This window comes from Geotrypetes seraphini, chromosome 2 (assembly GCF_902459505.1).
Source record: "Geotrypetes seraphini chromosome 2, aGeoSer1.1, whole genome shotgun sequence".
NCBI classification, from domain to species: domain Eukaryota; kingdom Metazoa; phylum Chordata; class Amphibia; order Gymnophiona; family Dermophiidae; genus Geotrypetes; species Geotrypetes seraphini.
The window spans coordinates 328,854,562-328,881,166 of NC_047085.1; the positions used below are offsets into that span (position 1 = coordinate 328,854,562).

The 26,605-nt window shown below is 46.8% G+C and overlaps 1 protein-coding gene across 1 annotated transcript in view; it reads right to left on the bottom strand.

The window, feature by feature from the left end:
* The window catches only part of SACM1L (SAC1 like phosphatidylinositide phosphatase), a 91,219-nt gene that overhangs the window by 21,034 nt on the left and 43,580 nt on the right, over positions 1–26,605 (bottom strand). Inside the window, exons 8-13 of the mRNA XM_033930180.1 lie at positions 25,024–25,125; positions 24,026–24,111; positions 10,466–10,552; positions 9,166–9,234; positions 8,961–9,040; positions 8,690–8,788 (exon numbers count right to left, since the gene is read on the bottom strand). Coding sequence (XP_033786071.1) covers positions 8,690–8,788; positions 8,961–9,040; positions 9,166–9,234; positions 10,466–10,552; positions 24,026–24,111; positions 25,024–25,125 — 523 coding nt within the window. The remainder of the gene's footprint in view (positions 1–8,689; positions 8,789–8,960; positions 9,041–9,165; positions 9,235–10,465; positions 10,553–24,025; positions 24,112–25,023; positions 25,126–26,605) is intronic.

The following is a 26,605-nucleotide window of genomic DNA, read 5'->3' on the forward strand; positions in this document are numbered from 1 at the left end:
ATGAAAAGTCTATACTCTACTATTGAGATAGACATGGGGGAAGCCATGATTTGCCCAGGATCAGTAGAATGAAATGCTGCTGCTATTTGGATTTTTGCAGGTACCTACGACTTGGATTGGCCTCCGTGAAGATGGGATACTGGGCTAGATGGACCACTGGTCTGATCCCATAATGCTATTATGTTCTTATCAGACATGGCTAATGTTGATTTTGTAATCTATTTGTCCATGAACACCCCCAAATAGGTATACTGCAACTGGGAGAAACCCAAGCCAATTTTCAGCAATGAGTTCAGATCCAGGAGCAACCAGTCAAACCTCCCTCCCCCCACCCCCGATTAGTAATCCATCTTCCCCCTCCCCTCCATTTTTATCCACTGCAGTACCTGCTGATTATAATATCCATATCCGATTACCCTCACTTGCCACTTACCTCCTCTTCTATTAAACTGCGCTAGCAGTTTTTAGTGCAGAGAGCCAAGCTGAATGGCCCGCGCTGCTCTCGATGTTCATAGGAACTCTGAGTGTCGGGAGCAGCGTGGGCAATTCTGCGTGGCTCCCTGCGCTAGAAACTGCTAGCGCAGTTTAACAGAAGAGGCCCCAAGCCTCACTTGCCACTTAATATATTTATAATTTGGAGCTCTTGACAACTCATTTTCTCTTGCATTAGCAAACTTGCTAATGCTAGGTTCTCTCACTTTCAAAAACTAAATTTTACAGTATACGCTCTAATTTCTTGAGTATTTTAACTGGGATATACAGTATACCGAGTTCTGCAAAACAAAGATAAAAATTATTGCTACAGTTGTCTGGATCTCACTGCATCTAGGTAGGTAAAACGAACGTTTCAGCCATCATGCAGTGGCTTTCTTCAGGGTGTGCTGCAGGTTGTGTTTACATATAGTGGGGTTTAAAACTTGATTGGATGGGGCTTGAGGTGACTGAGGCAGGAAAGTCTGCTGGTCACAAAAAGCACAGTTACTTACCGTAACAGGTGTTATCCAGGGACAGCAGGCAGATATTCTTGACTGATGGGTGACGGCACCGACGGAGCCCCGGTACGGACAATTTTAGAGTGATTGCACTCTAAGAACTTGGAAAGTTCTGGCATGCCGCACCGCGCACGCGCGAGTGCCTTCCCGCCCGACAGAGGCGCGCGGTCCCCAGTTATGATAAGCCAGCTAAGAAGCCAACCCGGGGAGGTGGGAGGGACGCAAGAATATCTGCCTGCTGTCCCTGGATAACACCTGTTACGGTAAGTAACTGTGCTTTATCCCAGGACAAGCAGGCAGCATATTCTTGACTGATGGGTGACCTCCAAGCTAACAAAAAGAGGGATGGAGGGAAGGTTGGCCATTAGGAAAACAAATTTTGTAAAACAGATTGGCCGAAGTGTCCATCCCGTCTGGAGAATGCATCCAGACAATAATGAGATGTAAAAGTATGAACTGAGGACCAAGTAGCAGCCTTGCAGATTTCCTCAATAGGAGTGGAACGGAGGAAAGCTACAGATGCTGCCATTGCTCGGACTCTATGGGCCGTGACAGAACCTTCCAGAGTCAGTCCGGTCTGAGCATAACAGAATGAAATGCACGCTGCCAGCCAATTAGACAACGTACGTTTAGAAACAGGATGTCCCAATTTATTCGGATCAAAGGACAGAAAGAGTTGGGGAACTGATCTGTGGGGTTTCGTACGCTCTAGATAGTAAGCTAGAGCCCTTTTACAATCCAAAGTATGTAGAGCTTGTTCCCCAGAATGAGAATGAGGTTTTGGAAAGAAAACAGGCAGAACAATGGATTGGTTGAGATGGAATTCAGAGACAACCTTAGGGAGAAACTTTGGATGTGTACGCAGAACCACCTTGTCATGGTGAAAGACCGTAAAAGGTGGATCTGCAACCAGTGCATGAAGCTCACTTACTCTCCTGGCAGAGGTAAGAGCAATAAGGAAAAGTACCTTCCAAGTGAGAAACTTGAAAGAAGTGGTAGCCAAAGGTTCAAATGGAGGCTTCATTAAGGCGGAAAGAACTACATTGAGATCCCAGATAACAGGAGGGGCTTTAAGAGGTGGTTTCACATTGAAAAGACCCCGCATGAACCTGGACACCTGGGGATGAGCTGAGAGAAGTTTTCCATGGACCGGCTCATGAAAAGCAGCTATGGCACTGAGGTGGACTCTGATGGAAGAAGACTTAAGGCCAGAGTCAGACAAAGAAAGCAAATAATCCAACAACGTCTCCACTGCCAGGGAAGTGGGATCAAGATGATGAAGAAGACACCAGGAAGAAAATCTCGTCCACTTCTGATGGTAACATTGCAGAGTGGCTGGTTTCCTGGGGGCATCCAGAATGGAACGAACAGGCTGAGACAAAAGAGTATTATGAGAGGTCAGCCCGAGAGATACCAAGCTGTCAGGTGCAGAGACTGGAGGTTGGGATATAGAAGGGTCTCCTGATGCTGTGTAAGCAGAGAAGGAAACAGAGGAAGAAGAAAAGGTTTCCTGGAACTGAGTTGAAGTAGAAGGGAGAACCAATGTTGCCTGGGCCACCTCGGAGCAATCAGAATCATGGTGGCTCGTTCCCTCTTGAGCTTGAACAAGGTTCTCAACATGAGAGGCAGAGGAGGGAAAGCGTACAGGAACAGATTGGACCAGTCGAGGAGAAATGCATCCGCTGCCAGACGGTGAGGAGAGTAGAGTCTGGAGCAGAATAGGGGCAGCTGGTGATTGTGAGGAGCTGCAAAGAGGTCTATCTGAGGAGTGCCCCATTGAGCGAAGATAGACTGTAGAGTTACAGGATCGAGTGTCCACTCGTGAGGCTGGAGAATTCTGCTGAGCTTGTCCGCTAAGGAATTCTTTTCTCCCTGAATGTAGATAGCTTTCAGGAAGAGATGGTGCTCTATGGCCCAAGTCCAGATCTTCTGGGCTTCCTGGCATAAGAGGCGAGAGCCTGTCCCACCTTGTTTGTTGATGTAGTACATGGCCACTTGATTGTCTGTGCACAGCAGAAGGACCTGAGGAAAGAGAAGATGTTGGAAGGCCTTGAGGGCATAAAACATCGCTCTGAGTTCCAGGAAATTGATGTGATGCTTCTTTTCCTGGGCTGTCCAAAGACCTTGAGTCTGGAACTCGTTCAAATGAGCTCCCCATGCATAAGGAGAGGCGTCGGTGGTGATGACTAGTTGATGAGGAGGTTGATGGAACAGAAGACCTCTGGATAGATTTGAGGATACCAACCACCATTGTAGAGACTGACGAAGAGATGATGTCACAGATATGTGTCGTGAGCAAGGATCCGTCGCTTGGGACCACTGAGTAGCAAGGGTCCATTGAGGAGTGCGCAGGTGAAGACGTGCGAGGGGTGTGACATGGACTGTGGATGCCATGTGACCCAAGAGTATCATCATTTGTTTGGCCGAGATGGAATGTTGTGGAAGCACCTGCTGACATAGAGACTGAAGGGTCTGAAGACGATTGGATGGTAGGAATGCTCTCATAAGGAGTGTGTCCAGCATTGCTCCAATGAATTGAAGTCTCTGAGTGGGGATGAGATGAGACTTGGGTAGATTGATCTCGAATCCCAGTATTCGTAGAAACAGAATGGTTTGGTTGGTGGCCAGGAGAACTGCTTGAGCGGATGTGGCCTTGATTAACCAGTCGTCCAGGTAAGGGAATACCTGAAGGTGGTGAGAGCGTAGAAAAGCAGCTACCACAATAAGACATTTGGTGAACACCCTTGGAGAAGAAGCAAGACCGAAGGGCAGCACCTTGTATTGGTAATGACAATGATTGATCATGAAGCGGAGATACCGTCTGGAGGTTATATTGATCGGTATGTGAGTTTATGCCTCTTTGAGATCGAAGGAGCATAGCCAGTCGTCTTGATTGAGAAGAGGATAAAGAATGGCTAAGGAAAGCATCTTGAATTTTTCCTTTACCAGATGTTTGTTGAGATCGCGAAGATCCAGAATTGGTCTGAGATCTCCTGTTTTTTTGGGTACTAGAAAATAACGGGAGTAGAATCCCTGCCCCTTTTGATCTAGAGGAACTTCTTCTATAGCGTTCAGAAGGAGGAGGGATTGGACTTCCTGAATAAGGAGGGCAGATTGAGGACTGTTCAAAGCAGACTCTTTTGGCAGGTTTTGGGGCGGAAGAGTCTGAAAGTTGAGAGAGTAGCCGTGACGGATGATGTTGAGGACCCATTGGTCCGAAGTGATAACTTCCCACCGGCTGAGGAACAGAGAAAGACGACCTCCTATAGGTTGGGGCAGGAGAGCAGATATAGGAGTACTGGCTATACTTTGGAGAATTAAGTCAAAAGGGCTGTGTCTTCTGCTGTGGAGGTGGCTTCACAGGCTGCTGTTGCTGCTGCTGTCTGGGAGGCTGACGTTGTTGCTGCCGCTGACGCCTGGGTTGCTGAGCTGTTGCTGGCAATGGGCGAGCTGTGAAGCGGCGTTGATAGGCTGACTGTTGTCTAAAAGGCCTTGTTGGGGGAGGCTTTTTTTTTTTTTTTAAGCAGGGTATCCCAGCGTGTCTCATGAGCAGAGAGCTTTTGAGTAGTCGAGTCCATGGATTCCCCAAAAAGCTCATCCCCTAGGCACGGGGCGTTGGCTAACCGATCTTGATGATTAACATCAAGTTCAGATACCCGAAGCCAGGCCAGGCGACGCATTGCCACAGACATTGCTGTCGCTCTGGATGTAAGTTCGAAGGTGTCGTAAATGGACCTAATCATGAACTTACGCAGTTGAAACAGAGACGACAAGCAATGGTGAAAGGATTGCTGTTTCCGTTGGGGAAGGTACTTCTCAAATGAAGCCATGGTGGTAAGGAGATGTTTAAGGTAGAAAGAAAAATGAAAAGCATAATTACCAGCTCTATTTGCCAACATTGCATTTTCAAGTTTCAAGTTTATTAGGATTTTATATACCGCCTATCAAGGTTATCTAAGCGGTTTTACAATCAGGTACTCAAGCATTTTCCCTTTTTGGTAGAGCCTCTTACCAAATTTATCCATGGCTTTACCCTCTCTGCCAGGAGGTACAGAAGCATATACACTGGCTCCTGAAGATTTTTTAAGGGTGGATTCGACAAGTAAAGATTCGTGTGGAAGTTGAGGTTTGTCGAACCCAGGAATGGGAATTACTTTGTATAAAGAGTCTAATTTACGTGGGGCCCCTGGAACCGTTAAGGGAGTCTCCAAATTCTTGTAGAAAGTCTCCCTCAAGATGTCGTGAAGAGGGAGCTTCAAAAATTCCTTTGGAGGTTGGTCAAAGTCAAGGGCATCCAAAAAAGCTTTAGACTTTTTAGACTCAGCCTCCAAAGGAATAGACAAAGAGTCACACATATCTTTCAAAAAACTCGAGAAAGATGAAGTGTCATGCCTAGAGGACGGGTCATGTACAGCAGAATCCTCCTCATCTGAGGAACATTCCCCTTCCTCTGAATCTCCCCACAGATCAGGATCCCTGACATGGGAAGAACGGTCCCGAGACTCTGGAGTAGATGGTTCTACATGTCGGGTTTTGCGCACCGACTTACCCGATCTCATCGATACCGAGCCAGGCGATGTAATTGGTGGCACCGGTGCCGAAGTCTGCACCGACTGATGTTGAGCTCTCGGCTCCGGTGCGAGGACTGGCATCGATACCGATGAGGTCGAGTGAAGCGGTACCGAAGGAGTGGATACCGACAGCACAGGTTGTTCCACTATCGGCACCGGCTCAGTGCGGACCGGCACCGGAAGGTTCGGTGCCAGGATAGCTGGAAGGAGCTGTTGTAATTGCTCCTTGAGCTGCACCTGGAGAATGGCCGCAATACGGTCATCAAGGGATGGCACCGGTACCGCCTTTTTCTTCTGCGGTACCTGCGGTGCCGCTCGACGCCCCGGAGATGAGGAGCCCGATGTCGAGGGACTCACCTCGATAGGAGCGGAGCGCTTCCGCTGGCGCCTCACAGTCGGCAGGATTGGACTCACTGCACTCGAGACCGGAGGACGCTCCAGCGGAGAAGGCTTCTTAGCCAGCTTACCTGAATGCTGGGACGCCGGTGCGGTGTTGCGCGGCGTCGAAGAAGAGGGTGCCGACTGAACTGGTGCCGAAGTCGGAGTCGATGGAACGGGATCGGACATCTCGGCACCGAACAGTAATCGCTGTTGTATTTGGCGATTTTTTAATGTTCGTTTTTTAAGTGTGGCACAGCGGGTGCAGGTGGAGGCCTGATGCTCAGGACCCAAACACTGTAAGCACCAGTTGTGTGGGTCCGTGAGAGATATAGGCCGAGCACACCGCTGGCACTTTTTAAACCCTGGCTGAGGGGGCATGAACGTAAAGACGGCTTCAGCCAAATCGAAGGCCGAGGCCTCGATGGTGGCAGAAGGCCCCGCAGGGGAAAAGCCAAATTTGACTAAAAAAGAAAAGTTTTGGGTTTTTTTTGACAAAAATTAAAGAAAAAGGAAACAGGCAAAAAGCCAAAAAGGTTTACGCGAGCGGGAAGGCAAGTCAAAAAATTTTCAACAGCCATTGAAAAAACGCGTCTTCTTAGCTCCGCGGAAACTAAGAAACTGGGGACCGCGCGCCTCTGTCGGGCGGGAAGGCACTCACGCGTGCGCGGTGCGGCATGCCAGAACTTTCCAAGTTCTTAGAGTGCAATCACTCTAAAATTGTCCGTACCGGGGCTCCGTCGGTGCCGTCACCCATCAGTCAAGAATATGCTGCCTGCTTGTCCTGGGATAAAGCTTCTGTTGCCTGCTAAACTGAAGCCTAGTACATGGTTCTTCACACACAAGAGTTGTTAACTCAATATGCAGTTCAAATCCATTCTCCACCTATAACCCATTCAGTCCCCCCACCATAGGATGGGTTTAGCACTCAAAAAGAACATGTACTCTTGCCAGCGCGGAAACTATGACTGCATTTGTATGCTAGTTCACATACTAACTGCTTAGCACACTTTGGTAAATAGGCCTCCTCAGTGGTAAAAATTAGGGCCCACAATTCCAGAAGCAGCCCTTGTCCAAAGTCCCTGGCAGAGGAATGCTGCTCTAGCAACTGGGCTACATGGACTAGCAGGGGGGCAGAAAACACAGGATAACACTTCCTGGGTAGATACAAAATGATGGCTTATAGTTCTGGATCCCAAATAAAAGCCAGTCATAGCACCCCAGCTTTGGAACAATTTACCAATCTATTTACGTGGAAAAACCTTATTAGAAAACTTGAAAAGCACATTAAAATGCTACCTGTACAAAAGACGCATTTAAGTCATAGATAAGATAATTTATCTATCCTAAATCCCAGACCTTATGTATAGGTCACAATCTCCCCCATCCTCTTTTTTGGCTTAGCCATATTTGTAAAACATTCTTTATTACCCTCTTGATGTTGTTTTTTTCCTTTAATGTATTTTTACTTTCCTTAAAGATTGTAGTTCACCCCTCTTCCCTTATGTATCGCTAATTACTTGTGTACATACATTGTATGTTTACTTGTACAAATTGTTTTATTTTGTCTCCCAATTTTTTATTGTCAGACGCACTGAAGTATTTGATATTGCGTGTACAACAAACTTAATAAACTTGAAACAGACGGGGCATAAGAAAAAAAATGACTTGTATAAAAAGGCAACTCATGAAAAGTACAGGGTAGAGAATGACACGGGGACCATTTACTGCAGTAAACCATGGTCACTGCAGTAAATCTGCAGGAATGGAGACATTTGCAATTGGTTTACTGCAGGAATGGGGACACGATCTGTCACCACCCCACGGAAATAGGGACAATATCCTTTACTGCCCTGTGGGAGCGGTGAAAAGTCTTGCTTCTGTGGTAAAAAAAAAATTGCGCCAATGTCAGACTTGGCATCTCCTCCCCAGCTCCTCTTAAGCCTATTTTACCTTCAGGAGCCAGCCATGCGACAATGAAGACAGAAGGAACCCAAAACCAAAGCCTGAGACCAATGTGATTTGAAGACAACAAAAAAGTAGAAATCTTTTTTCATATTTTGTGATTAGAATATTTCAGATTTCAAATATGTATCCTGCTAGAGCTGGTATTAGACATAACTGGGGACCGCAAAGCCCAGGCTGTGCTTCTTTAGCTTCCAGCTGGTTTAGGGCTCATTCTCTCAACCAGGGGGCAGTTGCCCTAGTTGCACTCCCCTAACACTATTCTTGCCATGTGTGACTGAAGTATTGTTAGCTTGATTTTTCTACATAGCAGCATTCTGTAGTAATTTGGTTTGTTCAGTTTTCACAATAGAGGAGGGGATATTTGTGAAAGGGAGGGGAGACAGGGTTTTTTTTTGTTGATCCTTGCTCTGTATTATTTATTTATAAAATGACAATTGTACAGAATATTGCCTCTTTTTATACTTTAATAAAATAAGTTTGGTATAAAATCATAACTATTCGAGGCTTGTGCGGATGGGATCTCACAGTTCGCAGGGTGGGGACGGGGACTGAGCTCGTGAGGACGGGGCAGGGACTGGGACTGAGCTCGCGGGAACGGTGATAAAAATTTTTCCCCATGTCATTCTCTAGTACAGAGCCACCCAATCTACAGACTGCTGTTCTAATGGTTTGTTTTAAAGAGTTCCCTGATCACCTTCATGTGCTCTTTCAAGTGATGTGCAAAATTACTTGCAGTTGATCATCTGACTCATGGGGAGGTAGGTTGGAGCTTCCTCTCACCTGAACTCATCTTGTAGATCAGATACGTTATCCACCAAGATCTGCAGTCGCTCCCATCGCATCCGACTGCACTCCTTATGGAAGTCAAAGGCAACGTATCTACATAAAGGAGGAAATGCCCCATTTTAAATCCACAACAGTAAGGAATCTATTTACCATCCCCGTCCATGGTATTAGTGTTAAAAGTTCTAGATATTTCCTCCTACTGTATGTTTCAACCATAGCATGCCTAACAGGAAATACCTTCCCTCAATATAGCTGCCACTCTTACCTAACCATCCCATTTCCCAAGCTGGACACCATATTTTGAAATGTCTGCTCTAAAGGTTTCTCCGAGCCCTTCTGGTTAACCTGTACAAAAAAAATAAAAAAAATCCAGGAAGGGATTTGGAGGTGAAAGAGTTCAGTCTCATATGCCTGAAATGGAAGTAACAACATTTAAATGCATGCGAGCAATTTGGCACAGCATAGCATACCAAGTTCAGAATCACTTGCTTCCCATAGCTGATGATCTGCGAGTCAAAATGCCTCTGGAAACCATCCATCTGCGAAAGGGAAGGATGAGAAGGACGTTTTATGACAAAAGCAGTAACAGAATTCCAGAAAGCCTGGATATGGTACAGAGGATCCTCAGTTGCCCATAAGTGAAAAGGAAAGTCAAAAACTAGCGATAATCTGGATGGGTTCTAGACTCCTCACATTTTACCTATATACATGATCAAAGTTTTAATTAATTCTTGAGAATCAACTACATGCTATTCATATTTTGAACTTTCCTATTTTTGTCTTTCTTCTGAGGATTTATTGCAAAGATATCGGAAGGAATTAACATGAACAGAGGATAACCTTACGAATTTGTGTGTCATATTTCAGAGCAGATCATTTGAATAAGCCCAGGAGATGGCACCCGATGATTCAGAATCTTTGGATTTAATTGCTTTTTTGAAAACCTCTCAGGTTATTTCTATAACAACTATCCTCCTGGTTACATTTTCAAAATGAGCAGGAAAAAGTTAGCACAATTAGGGGGGCCTTTTACTAAAGATTAATGCATGTTATCTGCCACAGGACCCATTTTATTCCCATGGGCCCTGTTGCATTAATTTTAAGTAAAAAAAAAAGCCCCCTAAATGTTTAAAGTGTATTTCTGTTTAAGGATGCACAGTTCTGTGGCCATCCTGTTTGGATTTTTCCACATGTGGCACCTCAACTGCACCGAAAGCAACTCCTTAAGTTAGAAGGCAGGATAACTGACTGGTGGCATTTTCTTTTTGCAGTTCCCCTGATTAAGTGTTTGGGTCAACAAGGACGTTTCTAAGAGGGGTACTTGAGTACCTTAATTTTAGTTATGGCAATTTTATAATTTGCTTTATATTATCCAAATTATGATTAACCTTGTTTTAATTCTTTCATTAACCACTTCTCCTCGCGAATGTGGATATTTCATTCCTTATTTTCTTGATGGAAATATATAAAAATTAGAATCACCAGAAAAAAACGAAAAAAGAAAAACTGAATTCTAGAAAAGCAAACAATTTGTAATAAGAATTCAAATTCAAAGGTTAGAGAAGTTCAAACATGTGACTGCTTTTAGATCCCTGATGTGAAAATCAGCTAATCTCAATATTTTGGATCTACGAGCAGGTCATTTATTTACATTTTCGTACAAACAATTCATTCTCTCTCTCTCATATGAAACATGCAAATGTTCTCTCTACATTCCATTAAAACTATTTAAAAATGTATTTTATTTCTCTTTTCTTTTCAAAAACTTACATGGTTTATTGTTTTGTTGATCTGGGGCGTTGGTTTGTACCTGAGGTTTGGTCTCTGTGACCAGAAAAATGGAATTGATCCACGAGTCTGCAAAGGAAACAAACATAGTATTTATGGGATAAATAACCAAAAGCTTACCCATGTTATTATAAATCCTGTGGGGATTCTTAACACTCCCTATACTCCTCCACGTGAACACCATTCATCGGGCAATCCCCTCTTATCTGTACCCTTCTTCTCTACTGCCAACTCCAGACTACCTTCCTTCTTTCTTGTTACACCACAAGCCTGAAACAAACTGCCTGAGTCATTATGTAAAGCTCCATCCCCGGCAGTATTCAAATCCAGGCTTAAAGCCCACTTTTTGAGGTTGCTTTTAACTTCTGACCTCACTCGCTGATAAAGCAAACATGTTTGCCAAAAAAACTCCCTAACCCCCTACTTGTCCTGTTTGTCCATTCATGTGATTATAAGCTCTACTGAGCAGGAACTGTCTCTTACATGTTTTAATGCACAGTGCTATGTACTCCAGCAGCACTATAGAAGTGATAAGTAGTAGTTTCTACCAATAATTAAAGCAAAACCACATATCAATTATCATTTTCAATTTAAAAAAAAAAAAATATATGACCACAAAAGTTATCACATGCTTTCTCTGCAGGTAAAAATTCCCCTCACTCTATAAACAGGGCACCTAAATGTAAGTGCTTAAATCAGCACTTTTGTGAGTGAAAGTACACTTGTGCACATACGTGCCAGCAGAGCACTCAGCAGTATTCTATAGTATATGCCCACAAATGCTTTAGTGTGTAAATGCAAAAGGGGAGAAGAACAGGTGGCACTCCTACTTATGCACATAAAACTTACAGAATACTGTTAAGTCACATGCTAAAATGCTGCATTTAAGTCACCTATAAACCTGGCATTAAGTGGGCATGCCTTGAAATTAATTTGTGCTAGTATTCTCTAACACCATGGCGCACAGAAGCTGTTACAGAACTGGTGCTCATCACTGGCACAGCTAACTGGGAGGCTCCCAGTTATAGAACTGCCCCCAGCGTATGTACAGTAGTATAGCACAGTTACTTACCGTAACAGGTGTTATCCAGGGACAGCAGGCAGATATTCTTGACTGATGGGTGACGGCACCGACGGAGCCCCGGTATGAACAATTTTAGAGTGATTGCACTCTAAGAACTTAGAAAGTTCTAGTTAGGCTGCACCGCGCATGCGCGAGTGCCTTCCCGCCCGACGAAGGTGTGCGGTCCCGTTAGGATAAGCCAGCTAAGAAGCCAACCCGGGGAGGTGGGAGGGACGCAAGAATATCTGCCTGCTGTCCCTGGATAACACCTGTTACGGTAAGTAACTGTGCTTTATCCCAGGACAAGCAGGCAGCATATTCTTGACTGATGGGTGACCTCCAAGCTAACAAAAAGAGGGATGGAGGGAAGGTTGGCCATTAAGAAAACAAATTTTGTAAAACAGATTGGCCGAAGTGTCCATCCCGTCTGGAGAATGCATCCAGACAATAGTGAGATGTGAAAGTATGAACTGAGGACCAAGTAGCAGCCTTGCAGATTTCCTCAATAGAAGTGGAACGGAGGAAAGCTACAGATGCTGCCATAGCTCTAACTTTATGGCCCGTGACAGAACCTTCCAGTGTCAGGCCCGACTGAGCATAACAGAATGAAACGCAAGCAGCAAGCCAATTGGATAGGGTGCGTTTAGATACAGGATGACCCAACTTGTTAGGATCAAAAGACAAAAACAGTTGAGGAGATGATCTGTGATGTTTAGTGCGTTCAAGATAGTAAACCAAAGCACGTTTACAGTCCAAGGTATGCAAAGCCTGTTCACCTGGATGAGAATGAGGCTTTGGAAAAAATACAGGTAGGACAATGGACTGATTAAGATGAAAGTCAGACACAACCTTAGGGAGAAACTTGGGGTGTGTATGTAGAACCACCTTATCATGGTGAAAAACAGTGAAAGGTGGATCGGCCACTAGTGCATGCAACTCACTGACCCTCCTGGCAGAAGTGAGAGCTATCAGGAAGACCACTTTCCAAGTGAGAAATTTGAAATGTGCTGTGGCCAAAGGTTCAAAAGGAGGCTTCATTAAAGCGGAAAGAACCACATTGAGATCCCAAACCACAGGAGGGGGCTTGAGAGGTGGTTTTACATTGAAAAGGCCCCTCATGAATCTAGAAACCAGAGGATGAGCCGAGAGGGGTTTTCCATGAACTGGCTCATGAAAGGCAGCAATGGCACTAAGGTGAACTCTGATAGAAGTAGATTTAAGGCCAGAGTCAGACAAGGAAAGAAGATAGTCCAACACCAGTCCCACTGCCAGAGACATGGGATTATGGTGATGTAAGAGGCACCAGGAAGAAAACCGAGACCACTTCTGTTGATAACACTGAAGAGTGGCCGGTTTCCTGGAAGCATCAATGATAGAACGGACAGGCTGAGAAAGGAGTGAATGAGCCGAAGTCAGCCCGAGAGAAACCAAGCTGTCAGGTGCAGAGACTGTAAGTTGGGATGCAGCAGGGACTGTTGATGCTGAGTAAGCAGAGAAGGAAACAGTGTGAGAGGTATGGGTTCCTTGCAACTGAGTTGAAATAGAAGGGAGAACCAATGTTGCCTGGGCCAACGTGGAGCGATGAGAATCATGGTGGCTCGTTCCCTCGTGAGCTTAAACAATGTCCGCAGCATGAGCGGTAGAGGGGGAAATGCATATAGGAAGAGATTGGTCCAATCCAGGAGAAATGCATCAGGTGCCAGACGGTGAGGAGAGGAGAGTCTGGAGCAAAACAGGGGCAGCTGATGATTGTGAGGAGCTGCAAAAAGGTCCACTTGAGGAGTGCCACATTGGGCGAAAATGGACTGAAAAGTCGTAGGATCGAGAGTCCATTTGTGAGGTTGGAGAATTCTGCTGAGATTGTCCGCTAAGGAATTCTGCTCCCCTTGAATGTAGACAGCCTTCAGGAATAAGTGACGAGCTGTCGCCCAAGACCAAATCCGTTGGGCTTCCTGACACAACAGGCGAGAGCCCGTCTCTCCCTGTTTGTTGATGTAGTACATTGCAACTTGATTGTCTGTGCAAATGAGTAATACTTGAGGAAAGAGAAGATGTTGGAAAGCCTTGAGGGCATAAAACATCGCTCGGAGTTCCAGGAAATTGATGTGGTGTTTCTTTTCCTGGGCAGTCCAAAACCCTTGAGTTTGGAACTCGTTCAAGTGAGCTCCCCAGGCATAGGGGGAAGAATCTGTGGTGATGACTAGTTGATGAGGAGGTAGATGGAACAGTAGACCTCTGGATAGATTTGAAGATGTCAACCACCAAAGAAGCGACTGTCGAAGAGACGAGGTCACAGATATGTGTTGTGAGCAAGGATCCGCCGCTTGTGACCACTGAATCGCTAGGGTCCATTGAGGAGTACGCAGGTGGAGACGTGCGAAGGGGGTGACATGTACTGTCGAAGCCATGTGCCCCAATAGCACCATCATGTGATTCGCAGAAATGGTAATCTGTTGAAACACCTGTCGACAGAGATGAAGGATGGTCTGAAGGCAGTTGGATGGAAGAAACGCCTGCATCAGAACAGTGTCCAGAATGGCTCCAATGAATTGAAGTCGCTGGGTTGGAATGAGGTGCGACTTGGGTAGATTGATTTCGAAACCCAACAGCCGAAGAAAGTGAATGGTCAGGTTGGTGGCAAGCAGAACCGCCTGAGGAGAGTGAGCTTTGATCAGCCAGTCGTCCAAGTAAGGGAAGACTTGAAAATTGTGAGAGCGGAGATAGGCCGCTACTACAATCAGGCACTTGGTGAATACCCTGGGAGAGGAGGCCAGACCGAAGGGTAGCACCTTGTACTGATAATGGTTTTGATTGATGAGAAAGCATAGATATTGCCTGGACGCCAGATGGATAGGAATATGTGTGTAAGCCTCTTTTAGATCGAGGGAGCAAAGCCAGTCGCCCTGAGAGATGAGAGGGTAGAGGGTGGCAAGAGAAAGCATTTTGAACTTCTCCTTGACCAAGCATTTGTTGAGATCTCTGAGATCTAATATAGGCCTGAGGTCTCCGGTCTTTTTGGGAACTAGAAAGTACCGGGAGTAAAAACCCTGACCTCTCTGATCTGGAGGAACTTCTTCGATGGCAGAAGAAGGAGGGATTGAACCTCTTGAGCTAGAAGGAGGGACTGAGACTTGTTGGAAGCAGACTCTTTTGGCAGGCCTAACGGCGGAGGAGTCTGAAAATTGAGGGAGTAGCCGTGGGCTATGATAGAGAGCACCCACTGGTCGGTGGTGATCACTTCCCATCGAATCAGAAAAATGTTTAGTCGACCTCCTATAGGTTGTGGAAGAGGACATGAGGGAGGAAGACTGGCAATGCCCTGGAGAAGCGAGTCAAAAGGGCTGAGTCGGTTTAGGCTGAGCAACATGCTTCATGGCAGGCGGCTGTTGTTGGCGAGCCTGTTGTTGCTGCCGTTGCCTCCGAGGCTGAGGAGGATGAGGCTGAATCGGTCGAGCAGAAAAACGTCTCTGATAGGACGTCTGCTGCCTGAAAGGACGAGTAGGAGGGGGTTTCTTTTTGTTTTTCAATAAAGTATCCCACCTCGTCTCATGAGCAGAAAGCTTCTGAGTGGTGCTATCCAGAGATTCTCCAAACAGCTCATCACCCAGGCAGGGAGCATTGGTAAGGCGGTCCTGGTGGTTCACATCAAGGTCTGAGACGCGAAGCCACGCCAATCGTCTCATCGCTACAGCCATAGCAGTAGCTCGGGAGGTCAGTTCAAAAGTGTCATAGATGGAACGGACCATAAACTTCCTGAATTGCAAGAGACTGGCAGTGCATTGTTGAAAAGCAGAAAGCTTGTGGTCAGGAATATAGTTCTGAAAAGTGGCCATCTGCTGGATAAGATGTTTCAGGTAAAAGGAAAAATGAAAGGCATAGTTACCTGAACGGTTGGCCAACATAGCATTTTGGTAGTCGTTTACCAAATTTATCCATGGCCTTGCCTTCTCTGCCAGGAGGGACAGAGGCATACACACTAGAGCCTGCAGATTTTTTGAGAGTTGACTCCATCAGCAGAGATTCATGTGGAAGCTGAGGTTTGTCAAACCCTGGGATAGGAATAACTTTATAAAGTGATTCCAATTTCCTTGGAGCTCCTGGAATAGTGAGAGGAGTTTCCAGATTTTTGTAAAAAGTTTCCCTTAATATATCATGAAGGGGTAACTTTAAAAATTCCTTGGGAGGTTGGTCAAAGTCCAAAGCCTCTAGGAATGCTTTTGACTTTTTAGAATCAGACTCCAAGGGGAGAGAAAGGGTGTCTGACATCTCCCTCAGAAATTTGGTGAAGGAAGAGTGCTCTGGCTTACTAGCAGGATCCTGCACCGATGGGTCAGCCTCATCCGATGAAAAATCCTCCTCGGTACTGAGGGGATCATCGGAGTCATCCCATAAATCAGGGTCCCGTACCGATGGGAAACGGCCCTGAGACAAAGGAGTAGAGGATTCGGTATGCCTGGTTTTGCGTACCGATTTGCCTGAACGCATCGACACCGTACCCGGTGACTGTAAAACGGGACGGGTGTCAGAGAGCGGTACCGGATCAGAAGCCGAGTGAGCTGTACGCCGAAGAGACTTCAGCTCCGCCGATAAAATAGGCATAGAAATGGAAGAGGCAGATTTAAGCGGTGCGGATAACGTCGATGCCGACAACATAGGCTGGTCGACCATCGGTACCGCAGGCTCAGTGGGTACTGACACCGGAAAGTTCGGAGTTAGCAGAGCCGGGAGCAGGTGTTGTAATTGCTCCTTAAGCTGGACCTGAAGGATGGATGCTATACGCTCATCCAGAGAAGGTCCCGATTGCACCGGTACTGCTTTTTTCTTGCTCGGTACCTGGGGTGCAGCTCGACGCTCAGGCGAAGTCGATGCCGATGAAGAGGCAGTGACTTCAATGGGAGCGGAGCGTTTGCGGGGCCGGCGCACAGTCTGCAGGACTTGGCTCACTGCTTGTTCGACTGGCGGGCCAAGGACAGAAGGGGATGGCTTCTTAGCCGGCTTACCTGAAGGGTGCGACACCGAAGAGACCTCTTGCGGTGTTGAAACCACCGGTGCCGATTTGGAGGAAGTTGCCGGAGTCGACGCCGGTGGAACTTCCATAGCGGCACCGAAAAGAATCCGCTGTTGAATTTGGCGATTTTTCAAAGTTCTCTTTTGAAGAGAACTACAGCGGGTGCACGTTTCTGCCCTATGGTCCGGACCCAAACACTGAAGGCACTACTTGTGCGGGTCGGATAAAGAAATAGGGCGTGCACACCGCTGACACTTTTTAAAACCCGGTGAAGGGGGCATGAAGGGAAAAACGGCAGTAGCAAAATCGAAGCCCGAGGCTTCGATGGTGCCAACAGGCCCCGCCGGGGCCGACCGAAAAAAGTCGAAAAGAAAATGGACTTTTTTTTTTTTTTTTTAAGAAAAGAATAAAACGTGAAGAATTTCACAAGAAAAATTAAGCGAGCGGGAAGGCGAAAAAAGGGAGTCCAACAGCCGTTGGAAACACATGTCTTCTTAGCTCCGCGGAAACTAAGAAACTGGTGACCGCGCGCCTCTGTCGGGCGGGAAGGCGCACGCGCGGTGCGGCCTAGCTAGAACTTTCTAAGTTCTTAGAGTGCAATCACTCTAAAATTGTCCGTACCGGGGCTCCGTCGGTGCCGTCACCCATCAGTCAAGAATATGCTGCCTGCTTGTCCTGGGATAATGATTTATATGCACAATGTTTCCTCCCCAGTCAAGAGCTCTTCAGACTGCTAAAATGTTGCATATACTTATATCTGCATGAAGGGTGGGCAACAGAGAGCCCACTTACACAGGCAAAATTCATGTAGTTTTTAAAAATGTTGTCATCACTTGCCTATCCATTGTCAAGGGGAACGGGGGGGCAGTCTGAGGATAAGAAGCATGCCAATTCCTCATAAGTTAATTCCTCACCAGTTTATATAACCATAGAAAATTGTAAAAAAAGGGGCTAGATTTTATTTACTCAAGCAACAGCTCCCCCAAGTAGCCTCTTTTGATAAATACATAAAGGCGCACAGTATAAAAAAAAAACCCAACAAAAAAAAATAACCAAAATGGCAAAGATTTAAATCTGAACATGTCTTTTTCTACCTGGGTCCCATGTGAAGATGGGAGCACAATTACTGGACATTTCAAAAGGAATATTAACTACATGAGCACAGCAGATTCATATTAGAGAATGACACGGGGAAAAAAAATCTGTCCCCGTCACTACACCGTCCCCTTCACCGCCCCTGCAAAATCCATACAAGCCTCAGTATTCCAATATTTAGCTTATTCCTTCCTTATAAAATCAAAGCTCTGGCTGCTGAACTGGAGAAAGAGATGTTCAGCTGGCACGGCTTTGTTTATAAATTTTTATCAACACAACTAATGTACTACTTTATCCTGAAGAGAAAAAAAAAGAAAAAGAAACAATTTTTTTTCTACCTTTGTTGTCTGGTTTCTGCTTTCCTCATCTTCTCATTCAATTCCTTCCATCCACTGTCTGTCTTCTCTCTGCGTCTTCCATTTGCTCTGTTACTGTGCCTCTCCCTTTCTCCCCCCCTTCCAAATTGGTCTGGCACCCATTTTCTTCCCTCCGCTCCCCCATAGTCTGGCATCTCTGTCTTCTTCCCTTCAGTGTCTTCTCCCACTCTGTCTTCCCCATATCCTTTCAGTGTCCTTCTCCCCCCCTCTGTCTTCCCCATGTGCTTTCTGCATCCTTCTCCCCCCCTCTGTCTTCCCCATGTGCTTTCTGCATCCTTCTCCCCCCCTCTGTCTTCCCCATGTGCTTTCTGCATCCTTCTCCCCCCCTTCTGTCTTCTCCATGTGCTTTCTGCATCCTTCTCCCCCTTCTGTCTTCTCCATGTGCTTTCTGCATCCTTCTCCCCCCCTTCTGTCTTCTCCATGTGCTTTCTGCATCCTTCTCCCCCCCTTCTGTCTTCTCCATGTGCTTTCTGCATCCTTCTCCCCCCCTTCTGTCTTCTCCATGTGCTTTCTGCATCCTTCTCCCCCCCTTCTGTCTTCTCCATGTGCTTTCTGCATCCTTCTCCCCCCCTTCTGTCTTCTCCATGTGCTTTCTGCATCCTTCTCCCCACTCTGTTTTACCAATTTCTCTTCAGTGTCTTTTCCTCTCCACCCCACATTTCCTCCTCCCTGCCCCTTACCTTCGTGGTGCTTTCATGCCCCCCTCCTTCCCGGACAACAGTCCCGGTCCGACAAACCTCCCTGCCCTTTACCTGTGGCCGGCGATGTCTAAACTGCCTTCTTACAGCAGCCGGAGCATTGTAGTTGCATATGGCTGCCGTAAAGGTTGCCTCTGATGCAACTTCCGGTTACGTCAGAGATGACCTTTACAGTTTACGCAGCTTCAAGGCTCTGGCTGCTGTAAGAAGGCAATTTAGACTCGCGGCCACGAAGATAAGGGGCAGGGAGGGAGAAAGGGATCTGTTTCAACTCGGCAGCGGCAGTAGGGAGAGAGCGCGATAGGTGACCGCACGCGTTCCCTCCCTTAACTGCAGGGACAAGGCCATTCACCGCTCCACGGGGCGGTGAATGGCCTTGTCCCCGTAGCCACGGTGAACACAGGTTTTTCCTCAGCGTTTTGGCGGGTTAGCAGCGGGTAACAGCCACCGTGTCATTCTCTAATTCATATACTGTCAATGCTGTAGGACATGTGGAGGGCCATTTTCGATATTACATCCAAAATCTTAGTTTGAACGTTTTGCAGAAGACACAAAAATCCAGTACCAAATGTGCCATTTTCAAAACTGTAGAACATTTTTTCAAAAATGGATATTTTTCAGATGTGTATCTTTTTGAATCATTTTTAGGGAAAACCCCCCCCAACACACATCCCAAAGAAAACCACACAAATGAAGCCATTGGGATGTAGGAGGGGCCAGCACTCTTAGTAGACTGGCAATACAGACAACCCTGCAGAGCAGAGAGGCACTGTAGTGAATGTCATAAAAAGGTCCACCAAAACTCACCCAAAACCTACTGCACTGGACCCAACTGTACATCACCACAATATTCCTTATACTTGTGCCACCTATATGTAGGCACAGTGGGTTTTGGAGGACTCACATATTCTACCATAAATGTAGTAGTTAAGAGTGGGGTATAGGCCCAAGTCCACATCTCTATGATTAACTACACCACCCACTAGGCTACTCCAGGAACCTGTATGCTGCTCTACTAGGACTGGCCATAACATCTAAAAGCTTTCATACAGGCAAGTATGTACAATTTCATTTACATCTTTGGGGGCCGCCATCGACCCCAAGACTTGGAGGAAATCTCGCGCCCGAGGACACCGGGACGCCAAAAGCAGGCGAATCTGAGATTGCAATTTGCTCACCTGGGCCTCTGGAAGGAAGACCTTCCCCAAGGAGGTGTCGAACAGAACCCCAAGGTACTCCAGACGCTGAGCCGGGACCAACCGACTCTTGGAAAGTTTGACCACCCAGCCCAGCGACCGGAGAAACTCCACCACTCGAGCCGTAACCCGGGAACTCTCCTGCAACGACTTTGCCCAAATCAACCAGTCGTCCAGATAGGGGTGTACCAGGATGCCCTCCGACCGCAAGGCTGCCGCGACGACCACCATCACCTTGGTGAACGTCCGGGGAGCCGTGGCCAGACTAAAGGGAAGCGCACAGAACTGATAGTGCCGACCCAAGATCGCAAAGCGAAGGAAGCGCTGATGAGAGGCCCGAATGGGAACATGCAAGTAGGCCTCCGTCAGATCAAGAGAAGTGAGAAACTCCCCCGGCTGAACCGCCAGAATGACCGACCGCAGAGTTTCCATGCGGAAAGATGGAATCTTGAGAGCCCTGTTGACCCCTTTCAAATCCAGGATGGGCCGAAAGGTCCCCTCCTTCTTGGGCACCACAAAGTAAATGGAGTACCTGCCTGTGCCCCACTCCGGAGGGGGCACTGGAACAACTGCCTTGAGATCTAGCAAGCGCTGAAGGGTCTGGCGAAAAGCCTGCGTCTTCCAAGGAGTCTGACATGGAGAGGCGAGGAAAAGGTCCGGCAGAGAGCAGGCGAACTCCAGGGCATAACCGTCCCGCACCACCTCCAGGACCCACTGATTGGACGTGATCTCGGCCCATTTGGGGAAAAATTCACGCAGCCGGGCCCCCACCAGAACCAAAGGGGGCGCCGGCAAGGAGTCATTGTGCAGGACGGGAAGCGGGGGAACCGGCGGAGGGATTCCCTGCCCCCTGACGGGCCCCCCGAAAGGGCTGTATGCGCTGGAAGAACCGACCCTGGGAAAACCCTGGAGCCGGGAAAGAAGCAGCCCCACGCACAGGGCGATACTTGCGAAACTCCCGCAAATGCCCCCGGGCAGCGCCACCCCGAGACGCAGGGCGGGCACGGTCCTCAGGCAGACGGGGCACCTTTGAGTCCGTCAGAGTCTGAATCAACTTATCCAATTCCTCCCCAAACAAAAAGGACCCCCGAATGGGAAATTTAGTAAGCTTAGCTTTGGACGCAGCATCCGCCACCCAAGCGCGCAGCCACAAAATACGCCGCGCGGCCACACCAAAGGCCATAGACTTAGCCGAGATCCGCACCAAGTCATATAGAGCATCTGAGAGGAACGAGGCAGCCATCTCAATCTTCGCCACCTCCTGATCCACCAGAGACCAGTCATCAGACTCCCGATCCAGGACACGCTCAGCCCACCGAAACACGGCGCGAGCGACCAGCCCCCCACAAATAGCCGCCTGGACCCCAAAAGGCAGAGACCTGAAAATTTTGCTTAAGGATGTTTTCCAACTTGCGCTCCTCAGAGTCCCGCAAGGCAGAACCGCCCTCAACAGGCACGGTATGCCGCTTAGAAATCACCGAGGCCACCGCATCTACGACTGGCGATGCTAAAGTAGCCCGATCCCCCTCTGGGATGGGATACAAACGAGCCATGCTGCGCGCCAAACGAAACGGCGCCTCCGGCGTTTTCCACTGTTCAAGTATAATATCCCGAATATCCTGATGCATAGGAAAAGAGCGGGAAACGGAACGGATTCCCCCGTAGCAGAGGGTCCCCCGGCGGCGCATCCTCAAAACGCAACACCGAAGAAACCTGTTGAATCAGGTCCGGCAGCTCATCTCTCTGAAAAAGGCGCACCACTGACGCCTCTTCGCCGGAGGACGGGAAACCCGACAACCCGCCGCCAGCGGCCGTCCCCTCGAGAGGGTCCTGGAAATCCTCAGAAAGGTCCAGGTCCTCATCCAGACCGACACGCTCCTCCGACCATAAATCCTCATCCCACGACACCCGCGGACGCTTGGACAAGGGAGGAGGAGGAGGGGACACCACAACAGACGAGAGAGGCAAAGCCGCAGGGAGCGCAGAGGAAACCCCACTCCCTGAAACCCCCTGAGCGCAACCGGGACCCCCAGCCGCCTGAAAATAGGCTCTGCACAAGGAAAAAAAGAAATCAGGAGAAAAACCCCCCGAGGGTCCCAAGGGACTCCCTGCCACAGCAGGGGACCCAGCAGAAACCTGCCCCAGGGAAGGTCACCTGAGGTGGAACACAAAATGGAGGGGCCAGACTGAGAAGATGGCGACTTTCCCGCCAAAAAAGCTCCCACCATAGCCTGTAGCGGCTGAGAAACCTGAACAATCCCAGCCGTTAAAACAGGCAAGCCGACATCAGCTGTCAAAACATCAGCTGAGAGGGAATCCCCAACAACCCGACCGTTGGCGGCTCGGGGAATCCCTCCGTGGGCGGTTGGGGAAGACCGGGCTTCCCCACTGCTCCCAGCCGACTCGCGAGGCACCATTGGCGGGGAGCTCTGGGCGCCTGCAGCCGCTGCCGACGGAGCTCCTCCACCGCACCGGCCTGAACACCGCTTGCACAGGCCGGCCGCGAGTGCCTCGCGCCTGGAGCACAATGAGCACTTTTTCCCTTTAGAAGTGCTCATTGCTCCATACGCGACCTAGCTATAAAAAAGTGCCGGTTAGATGAAAAAATACAGTAAAATACAGTTTTCTTAAAAGGGAAACAACCCTCCAGACCAGCACTACCTCAGGATTTTTTTTTTTTTTACAGAACAGACTCCACAGGCTCTCGAAGCAATATGCCTTGCTTGATTTAGGGGGCAAGGCTTACTGCTGAGGCTCCTCTAAAAAAATGTGGGGAGGTGGAGGAAGTGGGGGGAGGGACCCCGCTCGAGACCTGCCGGGTCCGCCCAAACAGGGTCCGCCCAAGCTCCGTCCGGCCAAAAACAGGGACTATAAACCCCCTAAACAAATTCCAACAGCCCTACCAAGGGAGATGGGTACAGATCACATCAACACCTGCTGGAGACTGAAAGAAAACTGAGGGAAATAGAGAAGGGAGTATAGTATATACTGTCCCACAGTTTTGTTTTCAGTCTCCACCTGCTGGTCATGATTGGATATATACCTATTCGTAAAGATTAACCTCTACTGGTCTGGAGAGTGCTAAAGAAGTACAATTTCATTTACATCTTTGGGGGCTGGGAGGGCCAAGTTTATATCCCTCCAGTGATCATCTGGTCAGGGTACTTTTTGGCACTTATTTGTTATTAAAACAGGTCTATAGAAAGGGAACTGAGCCACAGGAAGAGTGCCAGAAAATTGCAGGTAGGAACAAGAGCCCAGTCAGATCGAATTCGTACTTATAACTTCACTCAGGCCAGAATCACAGATCACAGAATGTCCTATGAAGTTCGCAATATTAAGGAGTTTCTGTGTGGGGAGAAGCTATTGGATGAGCTTATTGACCACCTGTTGCAGCTGGCAGATATCGAGATGATGCTTGAACTTATAGAAAATGCTGAAAACCAGAACTAATATACCGAAAAGATCCTAGCAACTACTGATACCTTTCAGTATTTAATGAAAAGAAGTATTTCCAGGTGTTTGCCTTTGTGCCTGTTTGAAATAAATATTGCACAACAGTAAAAACAAAACAAAACAAAAACAAAAACAGGTCTAGCCCCAAACATCCAAAAACTGTGCCCTGGACGTGTTCTTAAATGTCTGATTATGGTAGAAAAACATCCAAGTAATAAGCCCAGTCTAGCCTTGCCCACATCACGCCCCCTTGAGATTTCTAAAGGCAAACTACTGATCAACAGCATAGATATCCGTCTAAAAAAACTGCAAGGGTTTGGCAAGAAAGACATCCATCTGCCCCTTTGTGCCATTTTTGGGACATTTTTCTTTTGAAAACAAGCCCCAGAGACAGTGCCATGAGGGAAGCATCACCATTCTCTCTCATGGGGATGACCACAACCCAACCACACCCTAAGAAAGCAGCCTGGGAATTATCCAACAGACTTGATTCTTTAAAAACTATGAAAGCACTGATCTTCCAGCTGATATCTGAACGTAATTTCTTTACAGTGTGTCTTGCAGTTTTGCTAGCAGACAGTGATCGAAGAGGTACATGGGGGAGAAAGGAAGACTGATGAAGTTTAGCGAGAGACACTCTAGATTTTACCTGGACAAATGAAGCTTTGCTCCCATTGTAGTGAACAATTTGCTCAGTTTCAACAAAGTTAGCTGCATGTCCTTCAGAATCAATGCCTGGATTAAGGAAAATAAATACATTTGTTGTCTCACTCTTGGAACATTTTTATTTATGTATTTATATTCCACTTAGGGCAAGGCAGATTACAATCAAATATACATATTATCAAATTATATAAAACACAAACAAAAATAAAGCCTGACAGAAGCAATTCCCTGCCATAACACACAAAATTAAAATGTACATTTTTAAAATGAGAAAGCCATGACAGTGGGAAAAGCCAATAGTATCCAGAGCACCCAAAAAGTTTATTGCAACAATTCTTGGTTGTAGTAGCAGCTTGAAAGTACGACTCACAATCCATTTCTTTTTACAATGTTTGGTCTCCGACGTTTTCACAAATAGTGGATTAATCTGGACTCCTGAAGGCAACACTTTTGGCTGAAACATAAACCATGTCAAGTTCTCCCTATTTGATTAACTACTAACTACATTGGACATCTGTTTATAGCTACTACAGCCAAGAATTGTTCCAGATACTGTGTTGGCTTTTCCCACTATGTTATATATGTGGCTTTCTCTCTCCGAGTGAGATTCTTTTGACCCTTCCTTATTGTGTTTTCATTCTTAAAATGAGCATATGCTTTCCCCCCACCCAAAAATCTAGAGAACAATTCAATGTCAGCTAGTAGACTCATTCCAAATATGAAATGTATGACCTGCTCAGTCAAAATAATAACATACTACTCGCAACTGGAATGAGAAGGGGCAGCTATCTAGTTGGAAGGCATGTGCATGTTTTGGTTTTGGTTTTTTTTTTTACAGGCAGCACTGGGCTTTCACTCATCTAACTCGATTACAGACATAGCAAAAGGAATAACTAACCACAAGGACTAAATCTGCTTTACTCGGGAGTCAGGACCAGGGGACACTAGCTTCCGAGGGCAACAGTAGGCTCATTTCCTTACCTCGGACGTAGTAGCGCACACCTGCTCGGAAGCAGCTTCTCCTGGAAATGAGAATCCAGTCAAAAAACTTCCCGTTGATGCAACAGGAGTGAATTGCGATAACTAGGTGGAGCCTCGTGTTAAGGAAATACAAAACAACTAGGGGAGAGAGAGTAATAAGTTGCCAAAAACAAGTAGGACATGACAAGCACTAACAATTAAGACATCAAAAAGCCAACCAGTTAAGATCTACAGAGGTACAGTGGGGGAGGGATGGCGCAAGCTTGGTGTGCAGAGAGGTGCCAGCACCCCCATCGAGATGGCACTAAGGGCAGTTTGTCCCTCCCCTCCCATTTACTATGCCACTGGCTACTGTGTGCTACCCCTGTGGAAGTCAAATACAAAGAAGGAGGAGTGGCTTATTACTTCTTAATAAAGGGGAAGTGTAAAGTTCAATAATGCAATAGATAAGAAATGTGCTTCCCAAAAATTACAATTTATATCATTCAATAAACTAAGGACAGTGAAGAGATATTGTCCATATAAAATTTTTCTGACAGCTTTTTGAGAGACTGATACCCAATGTGAATGTAAGATTTACATTCTTTAAGAGCTTTATCGTTTGGCTTGCTGAAAGATCAAAACGTGGCACGTCTGAGCCAAATAAATTCAACAGGATAAGTGCTTTTCATCCACTATAAGCTTGAATACATTTTTAGGATTGTTTTGTTATTGGAAGAAATGCAATGGTTGGGTGGTAAGGTTTTGGGGGAGGAATATTATTCCCCTTTTTCCTCCATGTCTCTGAGCACAAATTCTTCCTAATAAAGTTTATTGAATGATATGAATTGTGCGCAATTTTTGGGAAGCATGTTGCTTATCTATTGCATCCCTGTGGAAGTGGCACCACGCTGAACCTGAGACTGGAACCTGCATAAATCAAGGACACTAACATGGTGCAGGAAAAGTGAAGGCAGACACTGAACCACATAAGTGCTGTCAGAGCAGTTAAAAGTTAGAACTGGCATTGTGTAGCATGGAAACTAGTCTTCAATCTTTTCTTCTATTTAGCTTGTTTATTCTCTTGTATTACCTTTCCTATTGCTAACCGAGTTGAGCTCCAATTAGTGATGACCCGGTCTAAAAATCTTAGTTAACTGGCATTGTGTAGGGTGGTAGAGAAGGCTTTCACCACTGCAGATCCTAGGAGGCTACTGAGAATACTCCGCCTACTGGCCAATACACAGCATAGCAAGGTATCGGTATCATGCAGCATAAAGAATAAGGGTGCTGAACAGACCTTGCTGGAAAAAACACTGCATATGGTTAGAAGGAATTTCATGAGCCATGATGTATTTGCTTTTCATGTTGCATTCTCATTTTCTCTACTCAAAACACCTTACTTTGTCCTTGTGCTGCTATTTTCGGTCACTACTAATGTTCTCCTCTCCTCTTTTGCCAAACCTGTCTTCCTTCCTATTTCTCTTTCTCCCCCTCCCATATCGGACTCATTTCCTTCACCATCCCATCAAAATTCTCAGTCTCCCCCCAGCAGTCTCCTTATTCCATCTCTCCTAAAAGCTTCTGTACCATCCCCTTCTTC